The sequence below is a fragment of the Monodelphis domestica genome, chromosome 6 (assembly GCF_027887165.1).
Source record: "Monodelphis domestica isolate mMonDom1 chromosome 6, mMonDom1.pri, whole genome shotgun sequence".
Lineage (NCBI taxonomy): Eukaryota > Metazoa > Chordata > Mammalia > Didelphimorphia > Didelphidae > Monodelphis > Monodelphis domestica.
Window position 1 is genome coordinate 239,102,303 of NC_077232.1, and position 18,627 is coordinate 239,120,929.

Here is an 18,627-nt window from a genome sequence, read left to right on the forward strand (position 1 = left end):
CCACATTCTGGGAGCTCACCTGAGTCTCACCGTGTGCCATTGAAAGACACCAAGGCTGGCCAGCCTAATTAAATCTGCCAGCCCTAGTAACATTCCCCATAAACATCCCCTAACATACCACCCCCTTAAGCCCATTAGAGAGGTACAACACAGCTCAGCTTTGACTCCTCCGCGGTGCCTGCTCTAGTGCAGACTCAGCTCGTGGTCCTCAGTACTGTTCCTCTTTCTGGACAGGATGCTGACTGAGTCTCTAACAACAGAACTAGCATCATGATTTATAAAGCAAGAATGTAGAAGAGAACAAATGAAGCAATGCCCTAACAAGAACTGATGACTTTCACTTTCATCTGGCTCAGTACTTCATTTCAGAAAAGGAATTTTCTTTTCCTTATTACCTCAGGCATCGCCAGTGCAAAGCCATATTTCTTCAGGTCTCCCTTCCCCCCCTTTGAAATCCTCTTAGAAGTGGTAATAATAAAAATGGCTAGTATTTACATTGCACGTTAAGGTTTACAAAATGCTCTGTAGTTTATTTTTACAATCACCCCTCGAGGTAGGTACTGTTGTTATCCCCATTTTAAGGATGGGGAAAATGAGATAAATTGGAGATTAAATCACTTGCCCAGGTTCACATAGCTCATAAAATTCCTGATGCTGGATTTGGTCTCAGTTCTTCCTGAATCTCAACTTTGTCCTTTGTTTTTATATTTTCCAGCCCTGTTGGCTATTATGGATGCTTACCCACTTGCCCTGTCTGTACTGCAGAAACTAATCAACTCCTCACAACCCAAATCCCTCTTACCCTCACAACCAAAATCCATGACTTAATTCTCATTCTGGAGGCTCAAGGAGATTGGACCGGGTGACTGTGGAATTCCTAGTGAATAAAAGATAAAAAAAGAGACCTAAACTCTTGGGGGTCCAAGCAAAGATGTTGCTGGTAAAGATGCCCTTGTTTGACACAGGGTTAGCATTAATAATAACTTCAAATATCATTTTTATGAGCAAAAAACTGAGGCTCATGGGAATTAGCTTGGAGGATTCTGAACAAGTTAATTTCTCTGATCTTCAGTTTTCTCACCTTTAAAATGGTTACAAAAGTAATTAAACAATGTACTTCATAGATGTCAGGAAAACATCCTTCAAATGAGTGTTTTGTGTAAATATACCTACTCAATGACTGAGGAGGAAAAGAGACCTGGATTCCACTCAGAGCCCTCCATATGATAACCTGCCTAAATTATGTAACTTCAAAATCCCAATCAATTTTTTAAGATTTCAAAATGGAAAAGAAGATTCTAATCTTTACTGATAGAAGGAGTTCTTCAACAGAGGCTTCTCCTAACAATGAAAGATCTAAATTGCAAAAACAAACAAACAAAAAGTTTACCATTAGTAACAGGGACAAAATTTGAACCCAGAGCTATGGGTTGCATATCCAAGATTCTGCAGGTGAGTTGTTTCTGGTGGCTTATTTCCTACCCATATGCACTTCATCATCCATCTCACTATGCTGTTGTGGGAGTGTTTTTTTTTCATTCTCACTCTATTTACAATTATTATTTTTGTTTCTATAGGACATCATACTAGCTGTGTGATTACAGCTACTTCAGCTGTTGCTTCACCACCCTGAAAGCTAGCTGAAAGCATAGAACCCTGTGAGTACTCATTCTCTTGGGGAACCTTAGATAATCATTTCATTCCTCTCTCCTAGTTCCACAGCCATATGTTTGTGCTTAAAACTGAGCTGAGAGCAGCACAGAAGAGAGATGGGTAAACTCTCTTTCCCTGGGGAGTCCTTTTCACTTGGATCTGCAGGTTTTACAGTTTATGTAAATAATCCCTTACTATTGTCCCTCAGCTCTATCCTTCTCCCATCTCTAATGTCTGCATTTTTCTTGCAACCTATCTTTACCTTATTTTACTTGTTAGTTCAGCCTAAGGGCTTTATTTTATTTCCATACCAGGAGACAGATTCGAAGAGCTCCTTAGAAAAATTACCCATTATTTCTACTGAATTCAACATAAAAGGATCTATAAATCTAAAGGATGTAAGAATTGCACAAGGGAAGCTTGCAGAACTCCTGACTTTATTTTTCTATTAATACTACAATTGACTTGGTCTTGCTTCTTTATACTTTTTAATTTTATCTTTGATGATATATGTATGAATATATAATATATTCCTAATCATATTTCAATGCTATTTCCTTCAAGTGTCTATTGCCAACAAGCTGGTGATGCAAAAGATTTTTTTTAAGAAAAGATAAAATTTAGTGGGATTCCCACCTCTTTCTCATTGATCCTCTGAAATTGCCCACTATTTTGGCCATGGATCTGCTTAAAAACAATAATGACAAAGATATACCACAACAATTAAAATATCAATATGTATTATGACTCTGTGGCCAGTTTTTTATTTGCCAAATTAATGAATCTATTGTCACATATTACTAATTTAGGGGTGGGCATGAACAAAAGTTGAGCAGCTAGATGTCACTATGGTTAGAGAGCCAAGCCTGGAATAAGGAAGACCTAAATTCAAATCAGGCCTCACTCAGACCTTACTAGCTGTGTGACACTGGGTAAGTAACTTAGCCCTGTTTGCCTCAGTTTCTTCATCCGTAAAATGAGCAGAAGAAGGAAATGGAAAAACATTCTAGTATCTTTCCCAAGAAAATCCCAAATGGGGTCATGAAGATTTAGGCATGCCTGTGACAACTCAACAACAATAACAACAACAATAATAAAAGTAACAACAACATAAGAACTATTTATGATGCATAGAAATGAATGATGAATTGTAATATGCATTAGAGAAGGAACACCCATATTGATAGGAAAATTAGACCCTGTGATGTTTTAATTCTTTGCAGTTATTTCTAAAATACTTTTCAATGGAAGATATTTCAACTTTCATTTCATATATTTAATTCTGGAATAGGGGTGAGAAATGACTCCTTATATATTTAAAATAATATTTATCCATAAACAAAAAGCCCCAATCAAAGAAATTCTCATCTGTAGGCAATAATTCTGAAATTTCAAAATACCATATTTTCTTTCCCCACCCAAATGAACTCCTGTGCACACTCAGATAGACACAATTATTTTTATGGGTCAAAACCTTTATAACACCTTCAATGACTATTCTGTTATCAATAATAACTTTGTCCTTTCCTTCCTAATGCTATTCTTTATTTTTTGAAAATTTTATTTATTTAGTCAATTTAAAATATTTTTCCATGGTTATGAGTCATGTTTTTCCCTCCCCTTCCCCCAACCATTCCCCAAATGTCTTCCATAGCCAATTCCACTAGGTTTTACATGTATCTTAGATCACACCAACTTCCATATTGTTGATATTTTCACTAGAGTGATCATTTAAGAGTCTATATCCTCATCATATCCCCATCGACCCATGTGATCAAGCAGTTTTTTTTTGTCTGTGTTTCTGCTCCCACAATTCTTTCTCTGCATGTGGATAGGGTTCTTTCTCATAGATCCCTCCCAATTATTCTGGATTATTGCATTGCTCTACTAGAGAAGTCCATTACATTTGATTGTACCACAGTGTGTCATTCTCTGTGTACAATGTTCTCCTGGTTCTGCTCCTTTCACTCTGCATCAATTTTTGGAGGTCCTTCCTGTTCACATGGAATTCCTCCAGTCCATTATTCCTTGGATCACAATAATATTTTATCACCAACAGATATCACAATTTCTTCAGCCATTCCCCATTTGGAGGGCATTTCCTCATTTTCCAACTTTTTGCCACCACAAGGAGCACAACTATGAATATTCTTATACTAGTCTTTTTTCTGTATTATCTCTTAGGGGTATAAATCCAGCAGTGGTATGGGTGCATAAAAAGGCAGACAGACTTTTAGCACCCATTGGGCATAGTACCAAATTGCCCTCCAAAATGGTTGGATCAATTCACAACACCACCAGCAATGCATTAATCCCAATTTTGCCACATCCCTACCCAACAGTCAGTACTTTCCTTTGCTGTTATGTTAGCCAATCTGCTAGGTGTGAAGTGGCACCTCAGAGTTATTTTGATTTGCATTTCTCTGACTATAAGAGATTTAGAACACTTTTTCATGTGCTTATTAATAGTTTTGATTTCTATATCTGAAAATTGTCTATTCATGTCCCTTTCCCATTTATCAATTGGGGAATGGATTGATTATGTGTACAATTGATTTAGTTCTTCATGACTTTGAGCAATTAGAAGTTTGTCAAGAGGTTTTTTTCCTGAAGATTTTTTCCCCCAATTTTTTGCTTCTCTTCTTAATTTGGTTGCATTGGTTTAATTTGTACAAAAACTTTTAAATTTAGTCATCAAAATTATTTATTTTACATTTTGTAATTTTTTCTAACTCTGGCTTGATCTTAAAAATCTTTCCTTTCCCAAAGATCTGACAAAAATACTATTCTAGATTCACCTAATATACTTATAGTTTCCTTCTTTATATTCAAATCATTCACTTATTCTGAATTTATTTTGGTGTAGGGTGTGAGATGTTGATCCAAACCCAATCTCTCCCATATTGTCTTCCAATTTCCCCAGCAGATTTTGTCAAGTAGTGGATGTCCCAAAAGCTGTGATCATTGGGTTTATCATAGATAGCTTTGCTGAGGTCACTTACTTGAAGTCTATTCCACTGATTCTCCTTTCTGTCTCTTATCCAGTACCATATTGTTTTGATGACCACTGCTAAATAGAATAGTTTGTGCTAGGCCACCTTTCTTAACATTTTTTTCATTATTTCCCTGGATTTCCTTGACATAATAATGTCATAACATAATAAAATGATAATCCTACCCACCCTCATTTACTTATTTAGTGCTATACCCATCAAACTACCAAGAAACTCTTTTACTGATTTAGAAAAAAAAAAACATTAAAAAGTTCATTTCTCCTGAACCCCATTGCAGATGATGTTTGCTGATGGTTTTAAATATATACTGTTTATTATTTTTAGGAAATGACCCTCTATTCCTATACTTTCTAGTGTTTTCAATAAGAATAAGTGTTATATTTTGTCAAAGGCTTTTTCTTCATCTATTGAGATAATCGTGTGTTTTTTGTTGGTTTGCTTGTTGATATGGTCAATTATGTGGATAGTTTTCCTAATATTACACCATCCTTGCATTCCTGGTATAAATCCCACGTGATCATAATGAATAACTCTCATGATCACTTTCTGGCATCTTTTTGCTAATATCCTATTTAAAATTTTTGCATCTATATTCATTAAGGAGATTGGCCTATAGTTTTATTTCTCTGTTTTTGACCTGCCTGGTTTTGGAATCAGTACCATATTTTGTCATAAAAGGAATTTGGTAGAACTCTTTCTTTGCTTTTTATGTCAAATAGTTTGTATAATATTTGGATTAGTTGTTCTTTAAATATTTATAGAATTCACTTGTAAATCCATCAGGCCCTGGGTATTTTTTTTTCCTTAGGGGGTTCTTTGTTGGCTGGTCCAATTTCTTTTTCTGATACAGGATTATTTAAGTATTCTATTTCTTCTTCTGTTAATATATGCAATTTAGATTTTTGTAAATATCCATCCATATCACTTACATGGCCATATTTGTTGCCAGATAATTGGGCAAATAGTTTTTAATGATGGCCGTAATTTCCTCTTCATTAGAGGTGAGGTCTTTCTTTTCATCTTTAATACTGTTAATGTTGTTTTCTTCTTTCCCTATTTTTAATAGGTTGACCAGTACTTTGTCTATTTTATTTATTTTTTTCAAAATACCAGCTTCTAGTATTATTTATTAAATCAGTGGTTCTTTCACTTTCAATTTTATTAATTTCTCCTTTAATTTTTAGGATCTCTAATTTATTTTTCAACTGAGCATTTTTAATTTGTTCACTTTTAAAGTTTATGATTTGCATGTCCAATTCATTGACCTCTGCCCTCCCTAATTTATTAATATACCAACTCAAGGATATAAATTTCCCTCTAAGTACCACTTTGGCTGCATCCCATAGACTTTGAAAGGAACTTTCATCCTTTAATTTTCTTCAATGCAATTATTAATTGTTTCTATGATTTGTTCTTAACTAACCAATTTTGGAGAATCATATTATTCAGTTTCCAATTTGTTTTTTATTTACCTCTCCATGTACACTTACTAATTATTCTTTTTATTGCATTGTGATCTTAAAAGCTGCATTTATGATTTCTGCTTTTTTGCATTTGTTTGCCAAGTTTTTATGCCCTAGTACATGGTCAATCTTTGTGAATATACCATTTGCTGCTGAAAAGATGTATTCCTTTTTGTCCCTACTTATTTTTCTCCATATATCTATTAACTCAAATTTTTTCTGAGATTTCATTCACATCTCTTACTTCTTTCTTATTTATTTTTTTGTTTTGATTTTACCTAGATCTGATAGAGGAAGGTTCAGGTGTCCCAATAGTATTGTTTTATTATCTATTTCCTCCTTTTATCTCTACTTCTTTCTCCTTTAGAAATTTGAATGCTATACCATGCATACATGTTGAGTGCTGATATTTCTTCATTCTCTATTCTGCCTTTTATCATGATGTAATTACCTTCCCTATATCTTTTAATCAGATCTATTTTTACTTTGACTTTGTCAAATATCATGAAACTAAACCTTATTTTTCTCAGTTGAGACACAATAGATTTTGATTCAACCCTTAATTCTAACCCTGTTAGCGTATACCTGCCTCATGTGTGCTTCCTATAGATCACAATATGGTAGGATTTTGATTTCTAATCCACTCTGTGATTTGCTTTCGTTTTATGGGTGAATTAATCCCATTCACGTTCAAAGTTATGATTGTCACTTGTGTATTCCCCAACATTTTGATATTCTCTCCTAGTTCTGTCCTTTCTTCTTTCACTATATCCTTTTAAACCAATGGTTTGCTTTTAATCAGTCCCCCTAATCCCTACCTTTATTATGCTTCCCTTTCTTCCCCCTTCCTTTTTGTTCCCTTATTATTATTATTTTAGGGTCTGTTAAGTTCCCTCCTCTCTCTCTCTTTCCCTCCCTTTTTGTACTCCCCACCCAATTCCCCCTTGGTTTTCTCTTCTCACTTTCCCTATATGGTAAGATAGAATTACATACCCCAATGCATATAGATGCTCTTCTCTCTCAGAATTGAATTCACTGAGAATAAGGTTTAAGTTTTACCTATTAGTACTCTCTTCTTCTCCTTCTTATAATATTATTCTTCCCCTCCCCTTCCCATGTGCCTCTTTGTGTAATATAGATTATCCTATTTATCTTATTCCTTCAAGTTTCTCTTGGTGCCATCTTCTATTCCCCCCTCCCTTTTACTTTTTCTGCATATCATCTTTTGCCACTGATTACCCCAACCTCTACCTCTGATTCTTCTAATTACTATAATAGTGAATATAATTTTTGATAGTTATACATAACACTTTCCATATTAATATAAATAATTTGATCTTATTGAAGCCATTAAAGTAGAAAATTTAAATTAAAAAAAAAACATTTCCCTTTCCCCTCTCTTTCTTATTTACCTTTTTATGTTTCTCTTGATTTTTATGTTTGGATATCAAACTTTCCACTTAGTTCCGGTCTTTTCTTTACAAATACTTGGAAATCTTCTCTTTTGTTGAATGCCCATACTTTCCCCTGGAAGTATATAGTCAGTTTTGATGGGTAGGTGATCTTTGGTTGAAGACCCAATTTTCTTTCCTTTCTCAGTATCATATCCCAAGCCTTGAAGTCCTTTAGTGTGGAAGTATCCAGATCTTGTGTAATCCTTGATATCTGAATTGTCTCTATTTGTGGCTTCTTGCAAAAATTTCTCCTTAGCTTGGAAGCTCTTGAATTAGGCAATTACATTCCTGGGGATTGTGTTTTGAGGATTTAGTGTGGAGGGTGTTTTTCCCCCTTGTTCAAGAACTTTAGGGCTGTTTTCTTGGCTAATTTCTTGTAGTATAATGTCAAGATTTCTGTTCATTCCTGGGTTTTCAGGTAGACCAATGATTCTCAAATTGTCTCTTCGTGCTCTGTTTTCCTGATCCGTCATCTTTTCAGGGAGATATTTTATGTTTTCTTTTATTTTGTCAGTCTTTTGACTTTTCTTTATTAATTCTTGCTATTTTACAAGGTCATTAGCTCCTAATTGCCTAATTCTGGAATTAAAGGACTGGTTTTCTGCTTTAATCTTCTAATTTTCTTTTTTGTGTTGGTCTATCCTGTTTTGTGTGTGTGTGTGCGTGTGTGTGTGTGTCTAACTGTTTCTCCAATTGGGAGTTCCTGTCCTTTAAACTGTTATTTTCTTTTTGAACTTTTCCCACTTTCCTTGCCAAATCCTTCCATCTTTTTTATAAGCTCCAATTTAAATCAAGGGCTTATGGCAAATTTCCATTTTTTTTTTTAAAGTTTGGGTACATTCATTTGTATATGCTCTTCTGCTATTTACTCTGTAGTCTGGATTTTTCCTCCATAAAAATTATCCAGGGTCAATGCCTTCTTCTTGTTTTTCTTGGTGTTGGGAAGTTGTTATTGCTGAGTGCTGTTTGCCATCACTTTGGTGTTTTTTCCTTCCTTATCCAGTCAGAAGTCTGAGTGAAGAGGGCAGGCTCTCTGTCTATGGAGCTAAGGAGCATGGCTTTTGCCTGAGGCCACCAATGGAATCTCTGCAGCTCCTACTGTTTGCTGCCCTTCTCTGTGCTATCTCCTTGCAGCTGCCCAAGGTCTGCACTCTTCAGCCTGCTGGGGCCTCAGGTCTAGTTGCTCTCAGGGGTAGGTCTTTGGTGGTCTTAGTCAGCTGCCAGGGACCTAGAGGTGCCCCTCACTTACTCACTGATTCTAGTGCACTGGCTCTGACTCTGGCTCCATAGGTGGGTTGGGGGAGGGTTGATCAGCTCACATTTTATCCCCTTATAGTGTGGAAATGTCCAAATCCCACGTACCTTCAATGATGCACACTACTGTGGAGTCCCTGTATTCATATGAATTTGTTTTTTTGTTTGTTTTTTTGAGGTAGTCTATATCAGTAGGTGGTAAGGAGAGGAAGTGTCCTGGGTCTACACTGCTGCCTTGTTTACCTGGAAGTCCCTAATGCTATTCTTTAAATAACCATATTCATAGAAAAATATTGTGTGGGAAAAAAGACAAGGTGATTGCTATTTCAAAATTTATGATCTTAGAATTTAATGATTTTATATTAGGGATAAAAGAGTCATAACAGTGGATAGAGAGCTGACTTCATAATTCATGACATAGTTTGTGACTAAAATTAGCTGTGTTACTCTGGGCAAGTCATTTAACTCCCTCAGTGTCCTAGTCAATTTTCAAAGACTAAATTGCAGAGATACTGGCTAATCTGCTTTGGTACACTGATTTCCCTCACTGGATATTCTATATACCAATTACAGGACTAATACAAAATAATCATAGTAGTAGTTCATTTTTTCTATTATTTTAGAAAAGCTAGAAAATTACTTCAAAGCTTCAACCTTTACTCCATAAAAAGATAAATTGAAATAGTTGGAGAAGAGTTAGGAAGGACGTGATGAATGGCTTCAAGTGTTTTAAAAGCTAATATCCTAGCCAACTAGTTACATTTGTTTCGTTTGGTTCCAATGCGGAAGGATAGGAACAATGAGTAGACATCAGAAATAAGAAAATTTAGCTATGATTAAAGGAAAAACAAAAAAATTAACAACATATTAATCATTAAATCCACCTCACAGTAGAATAATCTTCCTTAGCATGTAATAGGCTCTCTCTCACAGAGTATTTTAAAATAAAGGTTGGATGACCACTTGTTTGATTTGTTGTAGAAGCAATCGTTTTTTTGTGTACATCTCTAGAAATCCCTTTTGCTCAGAAAGATTTTATTCACTGATACTTGTGTGACCTTGGACATACCTCTCAGATTTACTCTTTTTTTTGGTAAAATGAAAGGTCAGACTAAATTATCTATAAGGCCCTTTCCAGCTCTGACAGTCCTTAGCTCTATTACATTTCTCACTTCTTGTTTTCTCCAGATGTGATAGTGGAAGGGGTGTTCTGGAGTCAGTTTGATCCAGCTGATGAAAGCTGATTATTAAATATTCTGTGCAAGAATTTACACTTCAGAAACTGGCAAACAGTACAAATCATAGCTTGATTTATTGTTTTGTTGAAAGTCTTGACAAGAAAGTGATGGAGAAAATGTTAATAATATAGCTTAAATTTAATGGTGGGTTGTGTATGCTTTTTTTTCCTTGAAAGCTGGGTGTTCAATACCAGCACACCAGTACGACCCTGAGTAGAGGCAAAATTTTCCATCTGTAAACTCTCAAATTGAATGTGCTAAAACAAAACTACAATATATCCATATTTATGCTACAAAGGTTCTTTGTGTCAAGTCCTATGACTTGTTAAAGTTGATAGAAATAGAATTTAGTATATACTCTATCCTACCTAGATCCATATTATCATCCCTTACTAATAAGAAAAAAAAAGTTAAAGCACATAGCATTATGTAGCATGAAGCATTTGCTTAATAAATATTTGTGGAAATGAATTGAAATCTTTAGGTGAATGTGAGATTTCTAGCAACATCAGTAGCAAATGAATAGATGCTAAAGTGTACTTTAAAATATTAAAGCTTTTAAGGTGCCATCAACACAATTCAAAGTAATTCATGTGTCATTATAAGAGAATGAAAACCACCAAAGTATTCACACCCACAGGAAATTGCCCTCATTCTTTTTTTATAAAGTTACTTAAATGTTAAATTTCAATAATATATATGCAGTTTGAAGAGTCTCAGGATCCCAGGTTGATTATGTCAGATACCATAATGAATAGTATAAGAAATATTTTGAGCTGTTTCCTATCATATATATTTTGAAGTCTAATGACATACAACTCTACTCTCAAAGGTTATTACTTAACCCTGAAACATATATACCTACTGCTTCTATCTCTTATCACATTGCCTGGTAGATAGTAGGCACTTCATAAACATTCAATATACTACTATTCTATACTAGCAATAAAACTGAAAGTATTTAATTTAAAACAAAGTTAAAGACTTACCTGTATGATAAAACTTCCCTGAAAATCCCAGGTTGAAAGTAAAATTTGTGATTTGAGCTCTCAAAAGATTTTGAGTATCAAGCAGGGCCTGAAACAGATTTTTAAAAAAATATATACAATCAGACAAAGAATATCAACAGTTCTAGTAGGTATATATTAAAAAAAGAACATGTATTTATATTCTTCCTTCCCATAAGCTCACCATTTAAATTGTACTTTCATTATTATCAGATATTACAAACTATATCAAAAGATAAAAAAAAAAGAACATGGAGCCTTCTTAGCATCAATACTAAGTATTGCTTCCAAGGCAGAAGAGCAAATAAAGGCTAGACAACTGAGGTATAGTTACATGTCTAGAGTCACAGAGCTAGGAAGTGTCTGAGGTCAAATTTGAACCCTGGATCCTCTTTCTCCAGACCTGGCTCTCAAGCACTGAGTCACCTGGCTACCTCTTGATATATACAATTTTTAAATGATCTTTTTGGGGGAGTTGCACACCATGAAATCATTCCTTGAACCAGAAAAGATAAATAGCAGCAAGTAATTTCTATATTAAAAACTCAATTCATTCGAGAACCTCTCAAACAGCTTCAGATTATGCAAAAAAAAAACTTCTAACTACCTTATTCTTGTTTTTAAGATACTTTCAAAAATTGTCAATTAGAAAGAGTTTCATTCTGTCCCCAACTCATTTTGTATTTTGAGTTTCTTCCCAAGATATATATATATATGTATATATATATATATATATGTATACATATATATATATATATTCCAAAAGAAATTCAGTATTTTATCCATTTAATTTCATGTCATGTCATAGACAAGTCATTTTTCAACAACTTGTTTTCCCTAGGTGGATGAGAACAACACATTTTTATTTGGTTAGATATTGTTCAGAAGGTTCTATAGTATTCTAGGACTTGAAATAGCCAGCACAGTACCATACACAAACAGAAGACTGTGGGAAATTTTGCTATCTATAAAAATTTATTTTTAAATTTGGAGTCTATAGAGTCTCTCCTTTTTGAAAATGTTCTACTCTTTGTGAGTATACATCTCCCTCTTTCATGTCTCAGCTGAAATTACAGATCAGAGTGGTTAAACAAAATATCTTTGTTGTTATGTCTTTCAAACAATCTTCAATTATGCCCTTAATTCAATACATTCTGTTGCAGATTATTCTTGTTAATTTTTTTTATTCCTAAGAAAATAGGTAGAGATGTCAATAGCAACTGATAATCTCACTTCTCTTTTTAAAGAATTAATAAAGCCCCCATACCTTTGATATCTTCCTTTCCTTTAGATAGATATCCTGTTACTCTGTGCTTTTATAATTCTATCACCTCTAACAAAAAATTTCCTCTGTATACCATACCTCTATATCAGCATTTATTTCTGCTTTTATTTTCTTTAGTTCCCATCATATTAAATCATAAAAATATCATAGAGAGAAAGGACTTCATAGGGAAATTTTCCTGTTGAGCTTTATTTTACAAGACAACTGAACTGGTATATTAAGTGATTTGCTCAAGGTGATTCAGATAGCTATTGGTCTTCATCACCTGAATGTTTCACTGGGAGAAGTATTCCCATGATGGGGGAAGGAGATTGAAAAAAATGACCCACCAAGTTTGTTTAGAGGTGAATCAGGAAAGATGAGAGGGGGAAACAATGGCAATGAAATTGAAGTTATGAAAGATAATGGTCTAGTAGAAATAAGATCTTACTAGCAAGAAAAAGATTATGTTAGTTGAAGTCTAAAAAAGCTAGGTTCTAATGAATGGAGTCTGGTTGACCTACTTTTATTGTTGCCTATTTCCACATTATATATGCCAGAATCCCAAGTTTCTCTTCCTCTTTCTCTTTTTATCTAGACCTTTCTATCTCCATTTCCACTCCCTTTGTCCTTCCTCTCCTTCCCTTGATGACTCTAACTATCTCCTCCTTTCCACTTGTCTTATTCTTTTTTCCTATTCCTTTCTCTTTCATGGTATTTTAATTTTTCTCTGTCTTCCCCTTTTTCCATGCCCCAGCAATGCCATGAGCTTGTATGACCATGGTAAAATTGCTTTACCTGATTTGTCTTATTTTGTCATTTGTAAAACAAGAGTGTAACAATGAAACTGACATTTATTGAGCTCCTGAAGATATATTGCTAATATTATTTCATTTCATTTAGTCTCTTAACTTTATAAGATAAGAATTAAAAATAGTAAAGCTCCCATTTTATGGATGAATAAACTGAGGTTCATATTAGTTAAGGGGGGTATCTATGGTCCAAAAACAAAAGTATCTTCCTCATTCTAGATCTAACATGTTATTTATTAAATGGTTTTGCCTTTGTGTTGGACTAAATAAATTCAAAGTAGATTCAAAATTATGAAACTATGAATCTGCTCTATTTAAAAACATTATCAGATGAGATGACCACTTTCCACCTCTGAAAACTAGGAAATAATGAATATGGAATGCTACATCTGGGGCTGTTTAAAAATGTTATTTTTTAGAAAAGCAAATATAGGACTATGAAGCAGTAATCATCAAAACAATCTGGTACTGGCTAAGAAATAGATCAATGGAATAGATTAAAGGTAAATGACTTAAGTAATCTAGTGTTTGATAAACTTAAATATCTGAACTTTGAGAGTAAGAACACATTATTTGACAAAAACTTCTGGGAAAATTGGAAAACAGTATGTAAAAAATTAGGTATAGATCAATATCTCCTACCTATACCAAGATAAGGTCAAGTTGGGTATATGATTTAGACATAAAGAGTGATATTATAAGTAAATAACGGGAACATAGAATAGTTTACCTGTCAGAACTATGGAGAAGGGAAGAATTTATGACCAAATAATAGATAGAGAACATTACATGATATAAAATGAATAATTTTAACTATATTAAATTAAGAAGTTTTTATACAAAAAAAAAAAAACAAACAACCCATGTAACCAAGATTAGAAGAAAAAGAATAAGCTGGGGAAATTTTATAACATTTTTCTGATAGAGATCTCATTCCTCATACATAAAGAACTATGTAAACTTTATAAAAATGCAAGTCATCCCCTAATTGACAAATGGTCAAAGAATATTAATAAGTAGTTTTCTGATGAAGATAAGAAACTAATCATAATCACATAAAATATCCTAAATTCCTCTTGATTAGAGAAATGCACATAAAGACAACCCTGAGGTACCACTTCACACCTATCCAAATGACTAATATTACATTAAAGGAAAATGATATATGTTGGAGGGAGGATCACAAAACAGGGACACCAATGCATTTCTGGTGTAGTTATGAACTAATTCTATCATTCAATTTGGAACTATGCCCAAAAGTCTATAAAAGAATGTATACCCTTTGATCCAATAAACCAATACTAGGTCTGTATTCCAAAGAAATGAAAATATGGGGAAAGGACCTACTAGTACAAAAGTATTTATAGCTGCTTTTTTTTGTAATGGCAAAGAATTGGAAATTAAAGAGATGTCCTCCAATTGGGGAATGGCTGAACAAATTGTTTAATAGATACTAGAGAGTGAAAATAAAGAGAAAAAGCTGAAATAGACAGCTAAGACTTTGAACTTTGTAAATGTGTTTATATAAGAAGAGGACAGATGGAAAAACAGGACTTATATGTAAGACTGAGTGTGGCAAAATCATAAAATTAATTTTACATATTAGGAGAATAGCATGCAACACTACATTACTTGGAAGAAAGAAGAGATCCATCAGTCAACATGAGAAGGGGAAATCTGAAGAAACTTGTTAAGGATTCATTCAACACAACACTATTAGACAAAAAACACAAAATCACAAACTGACATATTTTGGGAGATCTCATGTAAATAAACAAGAGTCTGAAATTGCATTTATGCAAAATGTAAATATGTATATAGTTAGTTCCATAAGGTCTGAGGCAAATAGAATATCAACAGATATTTCCATTTGACTGGCATTAGGTTGCGGGGAACAATGTATATTATTGTATTATATGTAAATAATCTCTATAAATAATGTATATACTATAATTAGGTTAGTAACATAGTGATAGGGTCTGTAAATATGTAGCATGTATATATATATATATATGTTGTACATAAGATTAGGTTATAGATTAGACTAGGAATTTAGAGAATAGTTATAATAAGTAGGGAATAGATTAGGAGTAAATTAAGTTAAACAGCATAGACAGTTAATTATACTTAGGAAAATAGTAAGATAGTAAACGTTTAATTGTTTAATATAAAGCTGATGCTAAAATTGTGTTTAATGGAAATATATATATATATAATAGTTTGCAGACAATTATAACTATATAAAACAGGAAAAATGTATTAGTTTAATTTAGCAAGAGTAAGTAGCATTAGCACTAAGATTCAAATTTGTAATGATTTTGTTCAAACATTTATTGTACTGAATTTATTGTAAAAACCCTAAACTACCCTTACCCAAAGCTTTCCTGCAAAGAATTCCTTAGATTAGATAAGATTTGCATAGAATAGAGATACAATAATTGATGGAAGCTTATTATTTTCGGGGGAGAATAGTTAGAAAGTAGATTTAGTAGATTGGTAAGTATAATAAAAATAAGTGACCTTGGGAAGGTCACAACAGAAAAAGGGAACGATTGTGGAAAGGAAAACTGAAGCAAGTTTTGGACTTTCTGCCACTTAGGTGGAACAAATAGCAGTTGGAATGTTAGAGAGCAGATATTGACAAGAAGGACAGTTGGTGGGGGGCATGAAACCAAGAGTGACAGTTGGTCTAGAAGGACTCTCTCTTTCCTGGCCCTTGAACTGGAAGGAGACTCTCTCCTTGTGTCAGGATAGAAGTTCCACTATTCCTGCATTTTCCCAACACTGTGCTCTACCTGGATTCCTGTGATCATGTCATGGAACAAAAGGATTTAAGGGAAACAGTTTGAACTGTATGGTGGATCTTTAGGGGCATCAGCCCAAAGAGACAGGCCCAACCAGCTCTTAAAGTCAGAACCTTTTCTTCCTCTTGCTGTCTATTGCTAAAGACTTTGAATTTAAGAAAGCTAGCATAGATTAGCATAGACAGGAATAAAAGAAACCCTCCACCAGCCTATGAGGCTTAGCCTCAGATCAGAAGCTGAGAGAGACTCAAACACAATCTAGGGAAATCCCTCTTCCCTCTTCCCTGATATCTTCCCAATCCAAACTTGTATTAAAATTCATCTTTATTTAAATAACTGCAGTCAGATAAGAGGACTATCATTTCAGGGGGACATAGAGGGATCAGAACCTAAGGACAGCCATTCACATAAAAGGTCCTCATCAAACCCTTGCTGGGGGACTTTTGTCTGGGGGGAAGCTTGTCCCTGGGGGGGAGGGGAGGGGTCCATGCTTACCTGCTCTGCATATCTTCAACATCAATCAATAGAGAAGATGTCCCCCCAGGCTATCAGAATTGGCCCAATTCTCAGGAGCTCTAATTTTCAAAGTCTCTCAGCAGGGGTATCTCTCCTTTTACCTCACCAGCAGTCATATTCCCTCTGTCCCTGCAACTCCTCCATTCCCTGTTACAAAACTTACATTATCCCCATTACCTCTTCAATTCCCTACAATTCTTTTAATTATTACAGTAAGAAATGATGAACAAGGTGATTTCAGAAAGTACTAGAAAGATCTTCATGAACAGATGAAGAGCAGAGTAAAATAAGCAGAACCTGGAGAACTTTGTATAGGGTGATTGCAATACTGTGGAATGATCAATAGTGATTGACTCAGCTATACAATGATCTAAGACAATTCTCAGGAATTTATGACAAAGAATGCTATCCACCTCCAGAGAAAGAAATATTGGAGTTAGAAGGCAAATGAATGCATACAATTTTTGAATTGTTTATTTGGAATTTTGGCTTTAGATGATTATTCACTTATAAAAATGAGAAATATAGAAATGTTTTGCATGAAAATACATGTATAACCCAGCTAGAATTTCCTGCCAGCATTGGAAAGGGAAGAGACAGGAGGGAAGGAGATAAGTTCGATCAGAGAACTTAGGAAACCTTATTTGGGAATTTATCATATGTAATTGATAAAAATAAACATATACATTACCAAATAAAACACACACACACACACACATATATATAAATGTGTATATGTATGTATATATAATTTAGTTTGGGAATTTTTTTCTTTCCTCTTCTTATTTCATTACAATGGATGGCACTCTTAGAGAGAACCAGGGAAGAACACATGGAGAAATGACAGGAATATAAAACCAAAATATATAAATAAATATTTATTTTATAAAGATCGAAATTTAAATGTAAAAACTAGTAAAGAAGGTTCTATTCGTTTGTCTTTCTCATCACTATGAAATTAAAATGTTTTTATTATTTTGTGTTTTTTCAACTGTGTTGAATACAAATGTTATTGCTCTTGTTTTAAAATTGGTTAAATATTTTAAAAACAACAACAAAAAATAAAAAAAAAATTAAAACCTAACTATTGTTAGTGGTAAATTGTTCTTAACTTTTATATAGCTTTTTTCACTCCTAAATATAAGCACCCCTGGAGATTTGTCCTTGATAGAAAAAAGATCTGAGTATCCAGAATAATTATGAACTTGATTTGTAACTAACAATCAGAGGTTTAATCAAATCACTGAATTATATCAGATAATTTTGTTGGTAAGTTGGTATCTTATACATTTAATTTATAATTTAATAAAAGGTACCAGAACTCATGAAAGACATAAAACAGGTGGTACATACTGCTATAATGATTACTTATGGAGAATTGAAAATAAGGACTACACTTTGTTTTGAAGTTATAGTTTATATTCTTCAGGCAACCTTGTAATAATTTTCTAAAGGTATTTTTAGAAATAAAACTTGGAAACAATTCCATCATTTATTCATTCATAAAGATTTCTTAAACACTTACTGGGGACATGACACTATAAATATAACAATATAAATTTTCATTGAATATTATGTCATAACAATTTTATTCATTTTTATCTTTGATTCATACAGGCTTACTCAACTAAAACTGAGCTTTGCTGGGTTTCACATATCACATGTTTTAGAGATGGAAGGGATCTTTGAAGTCATTTCATATAAATGCCTTCATTTTAAATATGAAGAGCATGAGTCTTAGAATGATGATACAAACTATCTTGTCTTACCAAAAATAAATAGTAGATTCAGAATCCAATCAAGATGTCTTTTTTTTCCAGATACAACACTCTTTCCATTAATATTCCCTGTCACCAATTTGAGACCTGGTCGTCAAGGTGATGTATCAGAAGGTATATTTTCAACCAAATCCTCTGAGACCAAATCTAATATTCTATCTCTAGTATTACTTTGAATCTTAAAGTTGTGAATTTTAAAACCTCCATCTTGCTTGGTCTAGCACCCAAAAATGTGCACACCCACACTACATGGGCGTGTGCTAGTCAATGACAAATCAGAAATAACTAACTGCCCACCTGGGCTGTCCTAAACCAAGCTTGAGCCACCATTGGCACTTGTGAGGCACAGGAAGTGACATAGAAAGCAGCC

General features: G+C 33.8%; 1 protein-coding gene across 1 annotated transcript in view; it reads right to left on the reverse strand.

Moving 5' to 3' along the window:
* The window catches only part of LOC100011021 (bifunctional heparan sulfate N-deacetylase/N-sulfotransferase 3), a 230,393-nt gene that overhangs the window by 138,747 nt on the left and 73,019 nt on the right, over window positions 1-18,627 (reverse strand). Inside the window, exon 3 of the mRNA XM_001362764.4 lies at window positions 11,066-11,153. Within this exon, the coding sequence (XP_001362801.1) occupies window positions 11,066-11,153 (88 nt within the window). The remainder of the gene's footprint in view (window positions 1-11,065; window positions 11,154-18,627) is intronic.